Below are 21966 nucleotides of genomic sequence, written 5' to 3' on the forward strand. Positions count from 1 at the left end.
TTTTTGTTTTTATTGATGATTACAAAGTAGTCTTTTCGAGTCATACACCAGTACATGAATATGAATTAAACAACAGACAGTGAAACAGATGCACAATTGATAATGAAGAACATGTTTTTTGTGACAAGTAGAATGCACGCACTGTATGAGTGAGCTGTGTCTACAAAATGTCCTGAGTCAGCTAACACCTTTTCTTACTTACAGCTCACAATTGTTTTTTTTTTTACTAAAGAGGAAACAAGAACAAAAATATGGTAAAACTTTCAACATATACAAAGCTATTGCATAAAATGCATCCAATTATACATAAATCTTCCACACTTTAGGCTGGTTGCATGCGCAGTTGATGTTGGCTGGTTGTTTGGCGACTATCAACAAATTTATGTTGAATTAGCAAGACTTTCAACCTGCGTGTCCTCTGTTTTCAGGGATTTCCTCTGCTTCAACATAACCTCAGAGTTGCTAACAGAGCTGCGAACAGTGCTACGACGCCGAGACAGCTCTGCCAGATCTTCAGCTAGAACGCTCTCCATCACAGCACCCAGAGATAATCTAATCTTTTTACAGAGGTCGGCGCAGCTAAACACATACAGAATGGGGTTAAGCACACTATTAAAGAAGCCAATGGATGCTGCAACTGGGAGGGCCTTGATGACAAATCCCTGAACGTGATGGTCATTAGGAGCCATCACCTCCAGGACAATGAAGAAGTGGTACGGAGCCCAGCAGAGTATAAAGGTCACCACTACGGCTATGACAAGCCTAACAAAACGAAAAGGGCGTCTGCAGCCTCTGCGTGCTAAGTTAGCATTTACGACAGCATAGCTAAGGATGATGATTAGTAGAGGGATTAGGAAGGCCAGAAAAAGCTTAATGAAAACCAAGGCTTGTTTACGATGCGTGCATACACTTCCCAGGTTATATGGCTCACTAGGAAGGTATCGGGCATAATTGTAGTAACACAGAACTCGTCCAGTGGGTAATGGAATGGCATCACGAAACATGTAGAAAGGGATTGTGCAAACAACAGCCATCCCCCAAATCACCACACAAATCCTGCTCACTAGTTGGATGTTCCTATAGTTTTGTGCCCAAACAGGCTTCACCACCACCAGGCAGCGGTCCATAGAGATGGCAGCCAGCAGGAAGGCACTGACAAACATGTTGAGAAAGAAGACGGAGGAATACATGCGGCAGAAGGTCGCACCAAATATCCAGGTGTCACCGTTTGCCATGTAGATGGTGAAAAAGGGCAAGAAAGCAGTGGCCAACAGGTCAGAAGATGCGAGGTTCAGGATCCAGATGCTGATGATAGAGCGGCGAACACGGAAGCCCACCACTGCAACGATGAGGAGGTTTTCCAAGATGCCAATGGATGAAAACAGGCCATGGAGGAAAATGGTAAAAACTTTCATAGAGCTCATCCCGACTGTGTGGTTTGACGGGCTAAAGGTGATATTGTAGCTGGTAGGACAGTACACCATCTTCAAGGGGAAATGTCTCGATGCTTCAACTTTGGCTTTTGCTTCACACTGCTGAGATCTGCAACAGAGATTAGAAAATTAAAAACACAAGCTCCAGTAACAACATCCCTTTTGAAGCAGCAACAGTTAAACTAAAAGTGGAACAAGATAGAGAAAGAAAATTATTTAGAGCTGATACAGATAATGTTGCTCATCACATGGCAGATATGCGCTCTAAATACTCAGACTGTGATTATGGTAATTATGCAATAGCATCTTTTAAGACAGCAAACATTTACACATTATCACAAGGTACACCTTATCAAGAAGTATAATCATGATGTGAGAATCATGGGTGTGTTGTTTTTTCAGTCCTTTTGGTTTAATTGTTTGTAATACATTGGAAATTACTAATTCAAGATGGTTTATAAGATGTGAGTAGGGGTTACGCAAACTGAAAACGAGGGTATAACCACATTGCTGCCATAAAATTGAACTCAAATCACCAGAAAATTATTGTTTTTATTTTCTACTATTATAGTAAAGAAATGCATTGGTTAATATTTCTAAGTCTGAAGTTTGTTTCTGAGCACTTTAATCTGACAAATGTAAAGTTCTGTTTGCTGCCTTTCTGCTGCTACTCTTTATTTAGCACTATTATCTTAGACATGTCCCACATCCTCTTTGGCTTTCTTTTCAAGGTCATCTGTGTAACTGTTACTCTGTCACAAAATCTCCCTGTTTTAAAACATCTGTAAAGGTTATGATTTTACATATAGTTATGAATTCAATCATGTAAATGCTGAGTTACAATCTGGATGTTGAACAGTAAACATGTGGCAGATGGATTTAAGCGTTTAAAGTAGTTACCAATGAAGCACTATTTAAAAGATTACGACAGCAACCCAGGGATAGTGATTTAGACTCGATCCTCAAAAAGTATAAATTTTTAAATGTGACAATTTTCTACCCAGCTGTAAAAATCGTCGACACCATTCATTTGTGGTTTTTACACTGCTAGTGTTGCAAACTCTTCAAAAGCAAAGTGACAAACGAAGCTTAAAAATTAAGTCTGGCGTTTCGTCTTAAAGCCTAATGTGTGAACAAAAACATGTTTTCAAGAGCAACGTTTCCCACATTTTATATGCAAATGAATTTAAAAGTTGTAAATTACACATCCATCCTCTGACACATTAAGTGAAACTGAAGATTAAATGGTCTCTCACCCCCTGGTGCTCTTGCATAAACAAATCTCTTGCTTGTTTGTAGGTCTTTGGAAGGTCTGATAGGGTTTCTGTCATGTTATGGTACTATATAGCATATGTAGCACCCAGAAGTATCTTCAGGGGCGTATTAGAATAGAGTATAGGAAGTAAGTGTGAAAAGAAAAAAAGAGCATACGCAGAGGATGAAGTAGAGCCCATAGTGTCAAACCAGCATAATGTGAGTCTATAAATAAAGTTTGTTTGATCTACTGTTTTATTTTCAAACTCAATTGCAATTTCAAAGTACTTTTATTTCTATTCTGTCTACTGTTTTGTTTGTTTTTGTAAAATACAATACAATACGAACAAGTTTGGACACTGGGGTCAATGTAAATAAAAATAGAATGCAGTATGCTATCCACAATATCCAAAATATCCACAATATCCACAATATCCAAAATATCCAAAATATCCAAAATATAAAAAATATCCAAAATATTCTATCCTACCATATTGTTACTCTAGATGGCATAAGTACTACTGCAAGGAACCTTGGAGTTATTTTTGACCAGGATTTGTCCTTTACCTCACATATAAAACAAATCTCTAAAACAGAACATTGCCGAAAGTAGGAGCATCCTGTGTCAAAGTGATATCGAAAAACTAGTCCATGCATTTGTTACCTCTAGGTTGGACTACTGTAATTCCCTACTTTCAGGATGCCCCAGTAACTCTTTAAAGAGCCTGCAATTAATCCAAAATGCTGCAGCAAGAGTGCTGACTGGAACTAGCAAGAGAGATCCTACTTCACCTTCACTAGCTTCTCTCCATTGGCTTCCCATAAAATCTAGAATAGAATTTAAAACCCTGCTTCTTACATATAAAGCTCTGAACGGTCAGGCTCCATCATATATAGAAGACCTCATAGCACCATATCATCCCAGTAGACCACTTCGATCTCAGAATGCAGGCCTACTTGTGGTTCCCAGAATTTTCAAAGGTAGAATGGGATTTGTTCCTAGGAACATATGTTTCTGCATCCACAAATGTAAGTTAAAACTCTACCATGTAAAGAAACGATGGCAGAGCTGCTGTGCAACTGGCCAACGCTCACCGGGAGCCACTAAGTTGGGGTTCAGTATTTTGCTCAAGGACATGATCACATGTGACCGGAGGAGTCATGGATCGAACAACTGCTGGGATTGGTGGAGACTGCTCTACCAACCGCCCTGCGATCGTTTGACCTGCTATTAGTGCGCAGTTTAAAAGCCAGTATCCATGATATTATTGGTGTGCCTCAGTGCACACAACACGGGTAAAATGTACATCTCTGATGTCACCATTAATGCCGAACCAAGTATAAAGGTTTTGGGGAAACATATGCTGCCATCAAGATAATATCATTATCAGCAAAGAGCTTGCTAATTTTAGCAACATTGCCAAAACGCAAACCACAACAAAGGAGGCTCCAAATCCCATATCAAGGAAGAATCAAGTCAAAATTTAGATTTTAGCATTTGGTCTCCTAAAAACGTTATTTTTTAACGTGAAGATGATACAGCACAGTGGTAAAAATGCACCTGGGCCAACTTTTTTAAACATATTGTTGGCATCAAAGCTCTGGCACTTCACTATTTGCTCTGTGATCTGTTTTGTGGAGCGTAATAGAGTAGAGGAATGTCCACTCCCTTCTCTGCAGGACTTATTGAAAGGAAGGTTTGGGACCAGATCTACTGGGATTTTAAAGGATCTTAAACTTTACATCCTTAGATTTATTACAGTCCTCAGTTAAAACCCTTCAATGAATTTGCCCTCTACTTAGCTAACATGGCTACTTTTTACATTTATTTCCAATTAGCATCTTGAATTTGTATTCTATTTCATTCTATGCCAAACTCTATGCTATTAGCTGCAGGTATCAATGCATTTCTCAATTTTCTCTAAATCTAAACATGTTAAAGTTTTAAATAAATAATACATTGTGTACTTCTTAGCTGTTTAATATGACACAGGAAAAAACACAGTCTGTTTGCACATTGGCATGGTGATGGTTGTAACTGCGAAAAAAGAAAAGCAAGCAAAGCAGAAGTTGCACAACATCAGAACCAGTGTAGCTGAAACAAGACACAGCCAAACACCACTATTGGTACAAATACTAAGCAATGTGGATTTATACTGCATTTGTCTTTGTATCCCCTGGGAGGTTGTACAGTAAGTGTGTGAGAAGTATTATCTCTGAGCAACCTGACTGTGTTGTGTTTCAATGTTACATCGACACCTGCCGGTCTGATCACGATTTCCAAACCTTTTCTGGCAGTTCACTGTTGGTAAGAACTAATCAGTTCTGTCTAATTATAACACCGTTTAATGATACACTTACTCTTCCTATTGTGTGATGGCATAATACAAATGATGTTACCACATTTATTATATATATATTTATGATATGTATAAATTACCTTTTAAAAACCTTTTAAATTCATGGGACATAGTCAGAAATATTGCCTATGTTATGGTTGAGCAAAATATAGAGAGACAAGCATTTACTTCTGGTTTGTTTTCTCACACTGCTTTTTGCATTTGGGTGTGTTTGTGTGAAGTGTGGATCATGTACTTTACATTTGTACACAATGCTCAGAGTAGGCAAGGCAAACATACCACATCTAGAACTAAACTAACAAAAAAGAAGTAACGACTCTCCGCTGTGACTGGGGCTCTTTGAATACAACTTAATATCTTCGTTAAAACACATCGTGAGACTTTACCTCATCAACCACTGATATTTCGACAGCGCTGCATCATAAAAAAAAACTGATCCAAAAGTTATCACCTAAAACAAAATTATGACGATGTTTTGGTTAGGTGAGCTCTAGTGGCTGTAATAATTATGAGAACATCAAATGAGAAAGTCAGGTGACATACTAGAGCATGAGTAAGTAAGTAAGTAGGAGGTTGAGAGGGCTACATGTAGGTAGGTTTGAAAATAACAGTTATTGTTGTTTTCTTTTAAGCAGGATTGTTTCATACTGAATGTGCAACTGAAGCTAACATCAAATCTTGATGCTCAGAGAGAAGATTAATGTGTCAGCACCCATCACAGAGGATATTAGTTTACCAAGTTTAGTTGTGTGAATGATGGTTATCTTAAAAGCACCATCTGATCATTTTGTTTCACCATACTTTCAGAACTAGGGGAAAAGTAGGAGAATATTTCTGTCTCCTAAGGCACAATCTACACTAATATACCCCCTAGGGCTCATTATTGGACCTCAAGGTAACTACAGTGTGTGTTGCCATGTGAGGCCCAAAAGGTACATATATGTTTCCAAGCAGTAAAAGGTACATAAATGTACCATTTATATAGTCAAGGTACAATTTCAGGAGACACTGTAATTATCAGTAGATTTGTGGATATGAAAATGTGCTATTACAATTGTAGAGGTAATAGTGCAGTTATCATTGACTTAGTTCAATGAAAAGAAATGACATATATGCCTTCAAGTGGCAAGGTGCTGATTAATGAGTACACAGAGGTACAAATAAAATGGGAGGGGTACAAATGCGGCCTTCCTGAAGGTGCAGGCCCAGTGACAAACCGATGTACAGGTACAATTACGTCTCTTATATGCTGAGAGCGTACGAGGTGAAGAATACAGCTGTGTTTTGTTAGACACATTAACCTACTGAATTTTCAGTGAGTTTTGTTTACTTCTTGTGAATTACTTTGTTGTTTTTCATTTTTCTACAAATACAGTTGCTTGACAAATAAAGAGTTGATCTGTCCTGATGATGAGTCTGCTTATAGTACACAACATATATGAGTAATAGCTCAAAGAAAAATAATTCAATGGCTTATGTTTGTTAACTTCAGGTTTGACTGTTATTAGTTATATGTTATATTGTGCATTTCCGGAAATGAAGACCGAGCAGAGTGTGACTCTTGTGGTTTACAAGTCCCTTCATGTGACAAAATACAAAGCACACCAAATACTAATGAACATGCTTAGAACGCCAAACATTTTACAAAAAAAAGCTCCAATTTGTCTAATTAGTTGTTTGTTGCAGATTTTATGAGCTTTCCCTGAAATCACTTGCAACACACATGCAACACTTCAAGATCAAGATCAACATCTTTGTTGTCATTGCTTCACCCACATAGTAGTACAAACAATGAAATGAGGTTAGCAGCTCTTGAGACACTTAAAAAAGAAACAATAGTAATAACACCTACTATGCTGCTTACAGGTTTCCTGGTGCCACTAAAAAAGTGAGTGAACCAGTGAGTGACCAGCGAGTAAAACTCAGCGAGTAAAAAGCTTACAAATGGAGTTTATTGAAACCCCCATCAAACAAGCATAAGTACAAAAGGATGATGCAACTTTGTTTGCAGTGAACATCTGTATGTGTTAACCATAGTGATTTTGTCAAATTTCTTACTACTATAAATGCCATCTGTATGTTATGTGTATGTTATGCAAACCATGTCTCTGATTTTAATTAATAGCAAATTGTGGTCTCTCTGGGAGACCATGCACTAAACCTGCCCCCTCCCTTTACCAACTTGTGGGCATTATCAGGACTTTTATTTTACAGAGATAAAAGATAATATTCGATAGGTACAGAAATTAAGTCTATGTGACTTTGCAGATGAAGGTGACTAAAAATTTATTTTTACTCAGTTATCAGTTCATTGGCTTCAACTAGTCAGTACTATTTCTACTGTGTGTCTACATAAATGTTGAAAACGGTGTTATCAACTCTTCCATGTCTTTTCTTCTGAGCAGATAAAACATATGCTTTTCATTTGGTAACACCAGGGCAGTTAAAGCAAATATAGTCTTTGAGTATTTGCAGCTCTCTGATTCTCTGTTTACTCACGTTACTCACCTCTGCTGACCTTGATAAAACCACCAAAATGGTTTGCTAAAACTTTTAGTTCTTTAAAATATGTTTCTACCACACACACACACACACACACACACACACACACACACAGCCAGACTGGGACTGACTGTTAGCCACTGTGACTGAAGCCATTTAAAATTATGTAGTTGGCGCCCCCATCAGGTCAATCAGTGTAATGCTCAAACAAAGGAGAGCTGTCATTTACAGCATCCGTTGTGTGCACAAAGGATCTTGCTTGGTGCACTGTAAACTTCTGAAAACACATTGACAACAAGAAACAGAATAGGATGTTGTAGAAAAACAAAGGCTGCAATTTAGTGAAAAATCCTCTCAGCTGTTGGTTTCCTGGAGAAATGTGTTGTTTGGATGCAAGAAAATGTTTCCATTTTAATCTAAGATGAGATGTTTCAAATCAGCTACCTTAAAATGTCAAATCAGAGCTGCTCACTTCCTCCTGTTTGAGTACTGACACCCACAAATCTGCGTAATCTGGGTTGTGACGGTTTTCCTTTGAAAAAGTAGCTTCTGTCTACAACCTCTTTACTCTCACCGCATCACACTGGCAGTGTCACAACACTGGAGACTGAAAGATGTACATGTTTTATGTGCTGATGATTCCTCTCTTCAGAGCCTGTAAGTTACAGTTTTTTAGGCTAAGAATTATTTGCAGCTTAAATCTTGGTTCAAAGGCAATTTCAATTCATTCGATTAATTAATTCACAGTATCTTTATGTTTCAGATGGTGCACTGCTCTATGCCAAACCCGGAGACAATGTGACTTTACCTTGTTTCTATGCCTCTGAATCCAAATATCTGTGCTGGTACAAGCAGGTTGCAGGGGAGCAGCCTCAAATAATATCCTCTTTCAACCAACAATCACCCAATTCCAACACCTTCCACAACCAGTTCATAAACAACAAACGATTTTCAGTCTATACTGGAGACAGATATTATCATCTCAACATTTTTAACCTCCAGGGTTCGGATTCAGCCATGTACTACTGTGGACAGATCAGTGATACAGTGACTACTTTTGATAAGGGGACATTTTTGGTTTTAAAAGGTAATTTGTATATGACTTTACACTTTTTTACAATTTATAAAACATTTTTATTCCTTTTTTCATTTTGTCTCAGCTTCCACTTCATGGAACTTTATTTCTCTGCTTTCCAGAGTCTAGTTGCAGGTCTTTCCTCCAGCAGCCAGCATCAGATTCTGTGCAGCCAGGAGGCTCAGTGACCCTTAACTGCATGGTGCATACTGGATCAAGTGACAGTGACCACAGTGTTTATTGGTTCAAAAAGGTCACAGGAAACTCCCACCTGGGAATCATGTACATCCACACGCACAGCAGCACGCAGTGTGTAACAAGCTCAGAGTTAGGGTCAGAGCTGTTTGTACAGTTTATCGAAGAGGAAAGTCAGCCTGTCAGATGCTGGGACGTACTATTGTGCTGTGGCTTCATGTGGACAAATACTGTTTGGAGAAGGAACAAGGCTGGATGTTGGGGGTGAGCACCACAAATCTTTTTAGCTGCATCCCTACATTGTTGAATTTGTGAGTGTGTATTTGCATATCATAAAAAAAATATCCATAAAAAAATATGTTTGTATAAGATGTAGAAATGCAAAAATCTGGGACGCTCTGTAAAATATAAAAAAGTGGATACAATGATCTGCAAATAATTTTAGAAATGTGATTGTTTTTAAAAATGATTGTGGTTTCGCGCCCCCGCCGGCCGTGGCCTTTCTTTGTGGAGTTTGCACGTTCTCCCCGTGCTTGAGTGGGTTTCCTCCGGGTGCCCAAACCCAAAATTGCCCGTAGGTGTGTATGTGAGTGTGAATGGTTGTCTGTCTTTGTCTCTCTGTGTTGACCCTGCGATAGACAGGAGAACTGTCCATGCTGTAACCCGTCTCTTGCTCGATGACAGCTGGAACAGGCTCAAGCCCCTCAGGAGCTGAATAAGATAAGCGATTACAGATAACAGATGGATGGATGATTGATTTTAAAAAATATATATGCTGGAACTGCAGCAATAAAAGTTGTCTAATGCTAAAAAAAAAAGACCTGGTAGAACATCTCACATGTAATGGGGTAATACAGCATAGCAGAGAAGTCTTCCAGATGTAAACATGGACAAAAAAAAAAAAATGCAAACAATGTGGGTATCTTATTATCTACTGTATAGTAAGTATATATAATTAAAAGAAAAAGTCCCTGTACACAAGAAATAAGCCCAGAAACCATTACTGAACGTTTGTTATCTACCTTTAGGCAGCATGTCATTAAAATCACACATGATTCAGTGGTGAAAATCCCAACACAGGCTCAGAATTGCCTCTAAAAACACTGTTCGTCTCTACTTTCAGTAGAAAAAGCAAGGTAAAACAATGCAAAAACCAGCCGACAGGATCCAGAATTACTGCCTTTCGTTGAGCCTGAGCTCATTAAAAATGGACTGAGGTTAAAAAATAGTTTTTTGGTCTGACTTATCAAAATGTGAAAGATTATTTTGGGGGAAATACTGAAGGCTGTGGTCCTCCGTGCTAAAGAGGAGAGGAACCGTCTTAGTAGCTGTTGAGTAGCTTTAGTCCTAAAACAAGCAAAGGTTGGGAAAAACTTTTGCTTTCAAAACTAAGGCAGTTGACTTCTTTAGTTTCCAAAACGCTTACAGAGGGTTGGTAAATAAGAAGCTGATGCATAAGTGGTAAATATGACAGTTACCTTTACTGAAAAAATATGAAGGGCTTTCAGCTTTTCCCTTCTGGGGTCGCCACAGTGGAACTGATATGCTGTTTGTAGTATTTAAAAATGTGAAATGATTTGCAAATCATTGTAATTTACATTTAGAGATTGTCCAGCTCGTTAGGAAATGTGAACGTCTGAGTGTCATAAGTTTCTTCTATTCACAGCGAAGCAGTATCACACTTCCTGTCTCTTGAAGCACTGTTCAGTGGCGGCTCTACTTCTTTCTGTTACCTTAAACATCATCCTCATCTGTATCATCTACAAACAAACCAGAAGAAAATATCTTTACCCTGAAGGTACAACTGCACCGTATTAATGAGACAGGAAGTCAATGTGTTCCTGTCTGATAGTGTTCAGCCTAACACAGATCACTAGAAATGAATGTAGAATCTTTCTTTTTGTTTTGATCTTTTTGAAGGGTTGCATCCCCACTCAAACACCCTAGAAACCTCTGACAGTCAGGTTAGCTCAAAAAAAGTTTGTTTTTTTTAGCTACTTTTATTCCATTGTATGCAGATACCTTCTATAATTTAGCTTTCATATTTCCTACAGAATGAGGAGAGTGATGCTCTGCAGTATGTAGCTCTGGACTTTAAGAAGAGGCAAGGAAATAGCAGGAGACAAAGGAGCATAGAGGAGGGGACAGTGTACTCTGGAATCAGACTGTCAGACATAAAGTAATTTTGACTTTGTTCTCAAACCAAACCTGCCACCCTGGCAATTCAAGTTTTAATGTCTTTTCTATTATTATGTTCCTCTCTACACAAGAGAATTTATTATGAAAGCACTTATATGCAAACAATTTCCTTCAAAATGCGGTGGTTTCTACAGCTTTTTTTCTCAAATCTGTCTTTAAAACAACATTCAGTTGCTCAAATGAACATCTAAAGAGGCCTCACTCCAGCAATCATTCCTTCTGTTCAAACTGATCACATAGACACTGAGGCGGCTTCCTAAAGTCCTCACAGTATAAGTAAGGGGGGCCAGTAATGGAATCCAGTACGCAAACCCTGCCTCAGTGTTCATATGGGCTCCTGACTTGCCAGAGAAGGTGACCCATGGATATAATATGAGTGTGGGTGGATGTGACTGGGTACATTGTGGTCTTGGGGTCTGTGAAAGGTTTGTATGTGGGAAATCTCTGGGTGCCTCTGCAAACCCTGGCACACAGCACAGACACAACATTTACGTTTTGTTGAATTTCTTTGCCGAATGTTCAGCTCATACTTATATTCATTGATTCATTTGTCAGGGACAATGGACAGACCTAAAAAGCCTCAAATGTTTAACTACAAAGCTAGTTATCATCTGCAGTCCAATTTGAGTTTTGGAACATGACAACAAGTAAATTACAGAAAAGCCTGAAACAATCTCAACGTGTCTTCTTCGTGGCCTAACACTAGCTGCACAATACAAAATTTGGAAATCAAGCCAAAGAATATGAGAGTAAATGTCCTGAATCCTTGTTGTGTTCACTGTCTCAGATAACGCAGGAATCGATTACTTGTACCATGTAGTTCAAACTATGCTCCACCCAGCCTGAGGCTTAGTTTTCAGAGGAGTACGATCCACTGTACAGATGGGAATCTTTTCATCCTAACCTAAAGATTCCTAACCTACCTTCCTGCGCGGTTGTCCACCAATCTCACAGTTGTTGGTTCAATCCCCGGCTCCTCCGGTCACATGTCAAAGTGTCCTGCAGCAAGACACTGAACCCCAACTTAGTTGCTCCCGGTGAGTGTTGGCCAGCTGCAAAGCAGCTCCCCCACCGGTGTATGTGTGTGTGTGATTGTGAGTGTGAATGGGTGAATAAGAAGCAGTGTAAAGCGCTTTGAGTGCCGATTGGTAGAAAAGCGCTATATAAGTGCAGACCATTTACCATTAATTAATTTTTCTCGTTGTACTGTGTCTGACTCTCCTAGAGGAGTAGTCCGACAAGTGAAGCTACAATATGCAACTTCAATCCACTATGCTCCACCCAGCCCATCCTCTCCCTGCTCTGCAATGCTCTGCTTCTGCCTTCAGCTATAGTCATCATCAAATTGCACAACTTACTAATCAAGCAGAAATTTTAAAATTCTTCTCTCTGGAGGCCTCAAATATCTTTCCCCTGCTCTCATACTATTTAATGAGTCTTCAACACCCCATTAAGAGCAGTTCTCGAGTTGTTGCAACTGTATTTCTAGTTTTAGAACAAAGACAAAAAGCTTTATCTATCATATTTCGATAAAGTCAGGTGGTCACAGAAGAGTTTCAAAACAGCAGAGGCAGCTTTCACAACTCCACACTTCCTCTTTATATTTCCCAGAATGTATAGCTGATGAAATTATTACAATGACTTTCCAACATTTTTCACACACTGATGCTTATCAGTGTGTGAAAAATATTAGTTAGTTCCTTACGTAGAGTAAACTGTGCTTCATGTGTTAACTCGCCTTTAAATCCAGTCTATAGCCTTTAGAGTTTGCAGTTAAACTCTCGATCAACAGGGAGCAGCAGATCACTTCAGCAGATCTCACACAGGCCTCATGTCATGATGTGATGCTTTTACACATTTGGTTGTTTAGCTGACAAACATTCACAAGTACCTGTGACCACTACATAGCTAAGATTGTAAAGATAAGCTATGTAAAGAGAGAACACCACAGAGACAGGATGAAGAAGTGTGTCTGAAGATTTCAAAGATAAAGACACTTGTGCGGTGTGTCCTGCTTGTGCATAGCACACCACGGCCGCCCACTCACACAGTGGTATTACTGCAGTCAACTGACATAAAAAGCTTCTTTCGCCCCTTTGTTCAAGCCCCAATATGCAGTCGATATAATGAGAGGAGTGTTTCATGTGACTCTGAACACCATTGTCTTTAATTTATTTTAATCTTTATCTGTGTTTGTTCCAGTTGACTGATTGAAGTTTTCTTCTAAGAAGCCGCAACATTTCTTAATCAAATCTGACTTTTTTTTTTGGCGGGGGTGGGGGTGTGGGGGGGGGTTGGGTGTGTGTGTGTGTGTGTGTGTGGGGGGGGGGGGTATAGAGTAAAGTTTTGCTGTTTCCTCTCTTTCAGTTTTTAGATCATTTTTAAGTTACGCAGCTGAGTGACTAATAAGGACGGAGAAAAAATAGCACTTCTGAGTTCCCGCTCTGGTCAAGCTCGCACATATCGAGTGTAAATGTTTTTGCTCCGCCGCTCTCCCCACAGGATGTGCATGTGGTTGTGTTTCTGCTGCTGTTTGTTCCTGTCGCTTCACAATAACTCTTATCTTCTTTCGATCACAAATATATTTTTACACCCATGCCTACAAACAAATTGAAAACCAAAACACAGAATCATGCTTCTAAACACAAGAGGAGCTGATAAATGGACATATGCATGACTAGATCAGCTGACCTAAAGCTGTCACATCATAGGAAGGACGAGGACTAGTTTATGACAATGTTGTTTGGTGCATGGCTTTGACTTTCTTCTTTGTAACCACATCTAATTCTAAATTCTAGCTAAAAGGTGCTTTTATGTTTCTGTTGCAACACGAGCCGCTAAGGGCACCAGCACATTTAGGTCAGTGTTCACCCCTTGGTGACCTAAATGTACTTTATAATGCCAAAGGCAGAGTAGGAAAGAAATATAGCGACATGGTGCTGAGTTAGTTTCCTTACAATGTTTTTGGCCTATTTTCAACAGTTATGAGAAACAAACTGACTACAGGAAACAAAAGATCAGATGTTCCACACATTCGCTACTACCTATCATATATTTTGCCTCATTTAATACCAAACTACACTTTATTAATATGAAGACTGGACTTGATTAGAATGAGATAAGATCATACAGATAAATACAGAAAAATATAAATAAAAGATTTCAGCGTCTTCACTGACCAACTTAAGAGTATTTTAACAATTATAAGGAAATTTACAGGTTCATGTCAGCAACACACTCAAAAAATGTAAGACAGAGCATGGACACATTCTTATAGTAGCGATATGTGAAAATACACTGAGCTGTACACATGCTGCCATCAAGGCAGCGTCTTTTGCCAGGAAGTGAATATCTGCATGTGCTTCATAGACAGTGTGTGTGTGTGTGTGTGTGTGTGTGTGTGTGTGTGTGTGTGTGTGTGTGTGTGTGTGTGTGTGTGTGTGTGTGCTAGTATCCTCAATTCTCAAATGGTAAAAAGTGTAATTAAAAGTGAAGGTTGATGGAACAAAGTGGTAAACGTGTGTCTGTCTTAATTTAGTTGGAGTGTTGAAGGAATCAAACTCTAAATTAAAGGTTCAAGCAACCTAAATCAGAGATTTTTGGTCTTGTTGCCTTTTGGGGAAAAGGTCCCAATTTCCCTTTCTGGAAATGGAGATTCTTAATAGCAGAAACTAAATATTCCACGAATTGGATGCAATAGCATGTATTGGATTGTTTAAACTTTTCGATGTACAATAATAAAATGTGTGATAAAGTTGATCATTCTATGGTAACCAGTCACATGCAGCCCTTTAAAATGTATTTGCTTATGAGTTATCATTTCACAACATGACAGCTTCCAATTTTTGCCAAAGGTTGAAACACAGTACTAGAATTCTAACCTTCCTGTGAAACAAGGCTCTGTAAATTCCCTGTCTTGTAAGAAAGGGAAAAAGATGAGTTACTTGCAGCAGTCGAATACACCGGGAATATTTCATATCATGAAATATGAAGAAATGTGCGCCATATTTTTGGTTGGTTATGAATAAAGAAAGTAAGACCTTGTACTGTCCCTCAGCAGAGAGTTCTCCACTTACTGTAAGTGTTTTTGTGAAAAATGATAAATCACATAAAGCCCTAAAGGAAACTGAAAGTGTAACAGTACAAAGCAGGTCTTAAGAAGATGATACATGCTTTAGCCATTACGCACAGAATGCAAGACTCAATAATGTGTCTCCATTTGCAAGTGTTGTTATTGTGTTTGTGTCTCTTTAAGAACTCTTTCTGTTAACCATAATAAGTAGAGGATTTTACTCACTGCCCTTTATTAATATTCACCATATGGCATGACTCACAATAATTCAAAGTTTGGCATTTTAGCTTTGACGTGTTTGAGAAACATTCAACATTAAGCCATCCTGCTGTGACTTTCCACGACTCAGGAAGTATGTGTAAGTAAGTAAGTAGTTGGTTGGTCAGTAAAGCCCCAACTCTAATGTGTCAACAGCCATACAGCTTTTACCACGGTGTTTTTCATCAACAAGAATGTAAGTACAAAACCACAGAGATCAAAAGACGTGTTTGAGTCACATGCAGTAGCCTGCTTCGGCTTGAGACATGATGCAACAGTGTTATTATACCTGCAAAAGTAAGTTGTATTAAGAAGGACACAAAAAACACTAAAAATAACCTGACCTTTTTTTTCCACTTCAACAAATATATTTGCTCTAAGACAATTGAATATGAATGCACATACGTATACAGAAATCATATCAGTGTTCTGCAAGTTTAATCCAAATAACCTCAGTCTCATTTTTCAATGTCAGTAGTACAACTATCATAGTTCGCAGGAACTTGAAAGACTCCACCACTTTTACAGTGATGAGTTGTGGGGGATGTGAGACTGACTACTGTATGTTGACCACAATCTCAGGCATCTTATTCACATTGAAGCCAAAGCCAACTTTATTTATAAAGCACTTTAAATAAACTGAAAAGACTGACCATTAGAGCAGTAAAGCCAAAAAATATGTAGAAATAAAATAAAAAGTACAAAACGAATAAAATACAATCAACTGTACAAACATACACAGTGAAGAAGCCCAAATTTGTGACAGTAGGTTTAACAAGTTGCGTCAAAGGGCCCAGGTCTACAAGAGGGATCCCACTGCTGGTGCTTAGACCAAAGACAATAACCTCTGTCTTTTTTACATTAAAATTGAGAAAGTTAAGAGCCATCCATAGAGATCAAGTAGCACCATGACCACAGAGTCCCCAGCATCTGTAGCTAAGAGGATGTCATTAAAAAGCCTCAGCAGTGCTGACTCAGTGTTGTGAAGAGATTTGAAGCCAGACTGGAAAACCTCAACAATGCTGTTTTCCTTTAGAAAACCCTTATATTGGACATATACAATTTTCTCCAGAATTTTCAAGAGGAATTTTGGAAATGGGCCTAATATTGGAGAGCACATAGGGATCCAGGGCTGGCTTTAGCATGTTTACAGGTTCTTGGTAAGACTCCTGCAGCTTGTCCTTCTTCCACTTTCGTTCAGCGTTTCAGCATTCATGTCTACCAGTGTGAGTTCTGCGATTAACTTTAGGCTGCGTGGATTTTAGAGGAGCCAAGTGATCTGGTGCAGTTTAGCAGGTGGAATTAAACCATGAGCTAAGCTCATCTGTATCAGAACACATAGGTTCCAGAGTGACCATGTTTTTAGGAAAGAAAGCAGAGAACTGAGCAGCAGTGGAACAGACACACCAAGCAGGGTAATGTCAAATAATACAGGCATATGATCAGAAAACACTGCGTAACAAATCCTCAAGTTTGGAACAGACACACCATGAGTTGAAACCAGGTCAAGGGTACAACCATGTTCTTGCGTGAGTTTCGAAATGTGCTAAAGAAAATTAAAAGAGTCAACAAGACTTAAAAAGTCCTAAGACATTGTTTTGTTTGGACAGCAAATATGTGCATTAAAATCTCCAACAATAAGGACTCAATCATACTTAAGCATAATTTCAGCCCACAACTCAGAAAATTCATCAAGAAAGTCCTTATTGCATTGGGTTGGATGATAGAGAACTGCACATAGCACAAGTTGACAGGGACCCACTTCAAATAACCCCCCCCGCCCCCCCTGACAGTTGTCAATTTGGGTATAGGTGAACTTTACAGCATATGATTCATATTAATATTGCTTCTTCTTGGTCATACTGTACTGAGAGTGTAGTCTGGGTTGTCCTACTCCTCTACAACTCCCCCAGGTGACATTATCTGTACTGTCATGGTTCAAAACTAATTGTATTTTTACTATAGGACAGGTAAATACAGGGGTATAGGGGAGGCAATGTCTAAAACTATTCCTATCCGCATACACAAACAAAAACCATAAGAAGTAAGTAGTAAATCACGCGAGTCGGCCCATTAGACTCCAGGTTGTTCTCTGTGTGCCGTGATGCCACATTGTTTGTGTAGGATGACTCATCATTGTCTTTTATGAGAGCTATGACTGAAAACAACAAGATAAAGATGTGTTAGAGCTGTGCTCGTTGTTGTACATAGATTACAGGTATGGAGTTTAGTTGTCATTTAGTTGACATTTCCGTTAATATTAAATGATTATACACTCACTGGCCACTACATTAGGTACAATCGAATGGAATCCAATGCAGCAGCTCTGCCATTAATTCAACCTTTACAATGTTAGTAAAGGTAACTGAGTTTCTCAGTTTTTAAGTTGAAACTGACTTAAAAGTGATAATTCTACTCTCTGTTTATTATTGAGGTTGAAGTGTGTGGTGGAGTCATACTGAAGTGCATTATGAGAAGAGGTGGTTCTAATGTTTTTATCCCCCCATTTGTTTTAAATAGGATATTAATAATATGTATATAATATATATATAATATATATAATTAATAATTAATAATACATGTTATTAAAAAAATTATAACATTGTTATTATTGTTGAACAGAATTCATGGCAGAGTTGATGTGGCAGTTGTATTACAGAAGCAGGTGTAACTGTTGATGACATATTTTAATGTCAGAGAAGGTCTGCTGTGGGAGGAGGGGGGGTAGGTTTCAAAGCAGTGGAGTTTCAAGTAGGAGACATGTATTTATTTTTGAATTTGAACAGACAGTTTATGTTTGTACTTCAAATCACATTGAAAATTTCAAACTATCTCTGATGTCTCTTAGAGTCATTTTTGCTGTGTGGGTTTAAGCACCCAAACAGCAGAGATTTATATTTTTGATGCTGTTGGTATAAAAAAGCATCAGATTTTGTTCCCATGCAGATTTTGTTCATAAAATTCTGAAAACTGTAGCTCTGCCTTTCCCAAGGTTCGTTCCCCACTCATCCTGATTGCATGTTGAAGTATCCCTAGGCAAGACACTGAACCCTCAACCCGCCCATCCCCATCCCCAGTGCCAAGTATTGGTCCCAAGACCCTTAGAAACTATGGAGGGTTGCATCAGGAAGGGCATCCAGTGTAAACGTGTCAAATCAAAATGCGGACCAATGATCCTGAAGCATGAACTTAAGGGATGAACAAAAGGAGAAAAAAAAACATGTATCAACATGTATCCTCAACATATGCATATGCACAACAGAAGCTCATGGGAATCTTTCTATATGAAATATTTCACATGTTTGATTTCGAAACACCTCATTAAGAAAAAAGAAAAAGCAACACTGGGGCAGTATATGTTAAAAAAAAAAAATAACACTGACATGCACCAGCGTTTATGCCTCCATTCAAAAATGGATTTCCTTTTCATGGCACAGAAAGGATGTCAAGCTTCCTGTCCTCCAGTTTACAACAAAGATGTAACCTAAAAAACTAAATCGACCCCAGTTAAAACTCCAGTAACCTGGTAAGGCTGAAATTTTCCAAAAGAACTGATTGCTAGTCTGACACTGCAGATAACAAGTCAGCTTAGCCAATCACAATGAGCCTTTGTCTCCTATAAGAGTTGTGTGCATCCGACAACATGCTGTACAGGACAGAGACTGCAGAGCTTCAGAGATGATGTTACTTTGGATTTTTCTTAGGGTTCTCTGTGAGTATTCTATACGTTATTCTACATTTTTAACGCATAAATACCATTTTGAGTAAGAGGGATGTGGTTTGCAAAGTGCAAAAAAAAAACTTTAATTTTATGCATTTCTGTACAGGCGCAGGCGCCGATGTGATCCAGACCGCGAGCATTGTTCAGCCCGGAGGCATCATTACAGCTGAAGTTGGAAAGAATGTTACTTTGGAGTGCTTTTGTAAAAATGAGGCAGTGACCTTCCTTTCTTGGTATCAGCAAGGCTTGGGAGGAAAACCCAACATTATATCAACACGGATGAAGCACAGCACCGAAGTTAAGATCTACCCTGGGTATGAAGAAAGGTTCCAAGTTTTTGCGGGCAATCAAGACGGCATCAACCATCTCATAATCAAAGACCTTCGCCTGTCAGATTCAGCAACTTATTACTGTGGGATCTTGGAGTTCAATGCAGTTGAATTTGGCCGAGGAACTTTCCTTAATGTAAAACAGTCACTGTCCAACTTTAAAACTATTGTTGATCAGCCAGCGTTGGTGTCACATCGTTCAGGAGATTCTGTGAATTTAAGCTGTACGGTACACACAGACCAATGTGCCGGAGAGCAGAGCCTTTTCTTGTACAGACATGGTGCACCTGAGACTGCAATCATATATCCTGTTGCAGATTGGTGTACAAGTCTCTCAAAAGAGAAGCCTCACATCAAAAATTGCTCTTTAAACCTCGCAATAAAATCTGTCCGATCATCTGACGCAGGGATGTACTACTGTGCTCTGGCTAGCTGTGGAGAGATTGTTTTTGGAAACGGAACGAGACTGGAGATTTTGGGTAGGGTCTTCTTATTGACGTAGACTTTTTTCCTTGCTTTGTACATCACTTGTTCTGTAAGTCCCTTTAGCTAAAAGCATCTACCAAATGACCAAATTTAAATGTAAATTAAACTTGTGTAATAGTTGGTACTGCATGTTAGTATTGTTTACAACCTGAAAAAGTTGCTGTTAAATTAACCACTGTTGTATTGTGTCTAATATAACAATATAACATCTTTTTTCTCGCACGTTAGGCACATCAACCAATGTACCACCTTTCCTGGTGACTGTCTTGATTGTTGCATTGGCAGTTTCTATTATCGTTCTCCTTGCCCTGGCAATTGTCTTGTACAAACTGAAGAAAACATTGTGCTCTGTCTGCAAAGGTAAGATTTGAGCAATCACTAAAATACTGCTTTACTTTCTGTAACTAACTGGTGGCTCGGTCCCTCATTCTTTTGATTTTGTAGGATCTGGTTCACACCCGACATGTTCTGCAACCACTGACATTGGGGTAGGTGTAATTAAAGTCTCACCCATTTCTTAAAATGGCAACAGATATGTTTAAAATGTGTATACTTTGATCCTAGCTTCATGTTTTCTTATCATTATTTTGTCCTTAACAGAACCAAGATGCAGACAATCTTCATTATGCTGCTTTGAATCTAAACAGAAACAGTCAACAACATTTTCAAAAAGACAATGTGCACAGTGATTGTGTATACTCCAGAGTAAGGAGCATAAAAGAGTGAAGGAGAAGTTCACATTTACATTTGAGCACTTCAGCAAATTTGCTCTTTTCCTGTTAGTCACTGTTGCAAGAAAACACAAATGCACATCACTAAATGTACAAAGATGATGAATGGAAATAAAATATTTTTTCAATGCACTGTTCAGGCTTGTTCTCAGAGTGTGAAAGACTCACTAGGCTTAGCATGTATGTGCATACAGTACAGTTGATACTGGATACAAACACAGACCAACCAGAAATCCCCTATTAATATGCGTAAAGGTTGCACCTTTCAAACTGTAGCCAACTCTCGCCATCTCAACGTTTACCTTTCAACCTCGTGGTGAAGTTGGTGTGAACAACACACCACAAGTTTCCACTAATGGAAACTTGTGATGTGTTGTTCCTAGCATCTCTTAAACACAGGAAGACTGGCCTGTTGTCTCTAGCCCTTAGTTTCTTACACACAAGCCGAGCCCAACAGGAAACAAGTATTATGCTTTAAATGCAGCAAACCTAAAGCAATCATCAAACAGTAACACAATGGAGTTAAGTGATTGCAGGAGAAAGAGAAAAGATGAGTTGATTAACATACCTTTAGTGTAAAGATCCAGATTTATGTTTTGGCTCATGCAAACAACGGCACTTTCACTAACGCCTGGGAAGACTCAGATTTATTTTACTTAAAACAGTTTCGTTTTCAATTCCCTAAATATCTGACACCAGTGCGGAAGCTATGCTTTTTAAGAAACTTATCTTAATAAAATGTCAAGTTTGGCCGCATCCACTTTATGAGAAAGAGGACATTAAACAGCATGTCCACAAATCATATTCTAATCCAATATGACATTCCTTTGGATGAAAAACTGCACAAAGTCACACTGAAAAGAAAATAAAGAGCCACTCTGGTATAAAGACAATTCACTCTATAGATGGTGCCAAAAGTGAGGACGATAACACTTTTTATTGTTTGTAAAGCTTCTTTTGTAAAAGCTTATCTATTTTTGTCAGCATTATAAGTATCACATTGAAAACTTATACTAATTAATAAACAGTATCATCAAATGTGACCCCTTAGAACATTCTCATTCTAAATCAATCTGTCTTGTAAGATAATCATCAATGGTGGCTCAGTAGTCCACTAAAGCTAAACCTTTGTCCCTACTCTATCATGCAACCAATGGGACTGTTTGTTAAAAGAGTGCCCCCTATGTAGGGAGGCAGGCATCAGCACATCTTATGACCCCAGGAACCAAAACTCTGGCTTCTTTCTCTTTTACAATTGCGCCAAATGCATTCTGGGTCTTTTTTGCTCTAAGCTGTAAAAAAAAAAAGGGGCTGTATTTCAATTTTGCAAACATAGTGGTTTGGTTGGGTA

At 38.7% G+C, this 21966-nt stretch overlaps 2 protein-coding genes and 1 pseudogene across 4 annotated transcripts; 2 read left to right on the forward strand and 1 right to left on the reverse strand.

Moving 5' to 3' along the window:
• Nucleotides 1–20: 20 nt before the first annotated feature.
• On the reverse strand, nucleotides 21–21328 carry LOC137137456 (prostaglandin D2 receptor 2-like). 3 transcript variants are annotated; one of them, XM_067523730.1, is made up of 2 exons: nucleotides 21184–21328; nucleotides 21–1542 (listed from the first exon to the last, which is right to left on the reverse strand). In XM_067523730.1, exon 2 carries the CDS (start codon nucleotides 1482–1484, stop codon nucleotides 381–383), a length of 1104 nt encoding a protein of 367 aa, XP_067379831.1. In that variant the 5' UTR covers nucleotides 1485–1542; nucleotides 21184–21328; the 3' UTR covers nucleotides 21–380. The 3 variants fall into 3 exon arrangements, with proteins under 3 accessions (XP_067379831.1, XP_067379832.1, XP_067379829.1); XM_067523731.1 differs by lacking the exon at nucleotides 21184–21328 and adding an exon at nucleotides 11942–13259; XM_067523728.1 differs by lacking the exon at nucleotides 21184–21328 and adding an exon at nucleotides 2690–2805.
• On the forward strand, nucleotides 7809–11935 carry LOC137137461 (immunoglobulin gamma-1 heavy chain-like; annotated as a pseudogene).
• LOC137137458 (uncharacterized) lies at nucleotides 18035–21146 on the forward strand. Its single transcript, XM_067523733.1, has 5 exons — nucleotides 18035–19060; nucleotides 19176–19877; nucleotides 20113–20244; nucleotides 20329–20372; nucleotides 20485–21146. Exons 1-5 carry the CDS (start codon nucleotides 19027–19029, stop codon nucleotides 20608–20610), a joined length of 1038 nt encoding a protein of 345 aa, XP_067379834.1. The 5' UTR covers nucleotides 18035–19026; the 3' UTR covers nucleotides 20611–21146.
• Nucleotides 21329–21966: the final 638 nt, after the last annotated feature.

Source organism: Channa argus, chromosome 12 (assembly GCF_033026475.1).
Source record: "Channa argus isolate prfri chromosome 12, Channa argus male v1.0, whole genome shotgun sequence".
In the NCBI taxonomy this organism is placed as follows: domain Eukaryota; kingdom Metazoa; phylum Chordata; class Actinopteri; order Anabantiformes; family Channidae; genus Channa; species Channa argus.

Coding starts and splice junctions, on each gene's coding strand:
- LOC137137456 (XM_067523730.1), bottom strand. CDS start 1,484: ATGGTGTACTGTCCTACCAGCTACAATATCACCTTTAGCCCGTCAAAC.
- LOC137137458 (XM_067523733.1), top strand. CDS start 19,027: ATGATGTTACTTTGGATTTTTCTTAGGGTTCTCT. Junction 19,061..19,175: donor GATTTTTCTTAGGGTTCTCT/GTGAGTATTCTA, acceptor ATTTCTGTACAG/GCGCAGGCGCCGATGTGATC. Junction 20,373..20,484: donor CTGCAACCACTGACATTGGG/GTAGGTGTAATT, acceptor TGTCCTTAACAG/AACCAAGATGCAGACAATCT.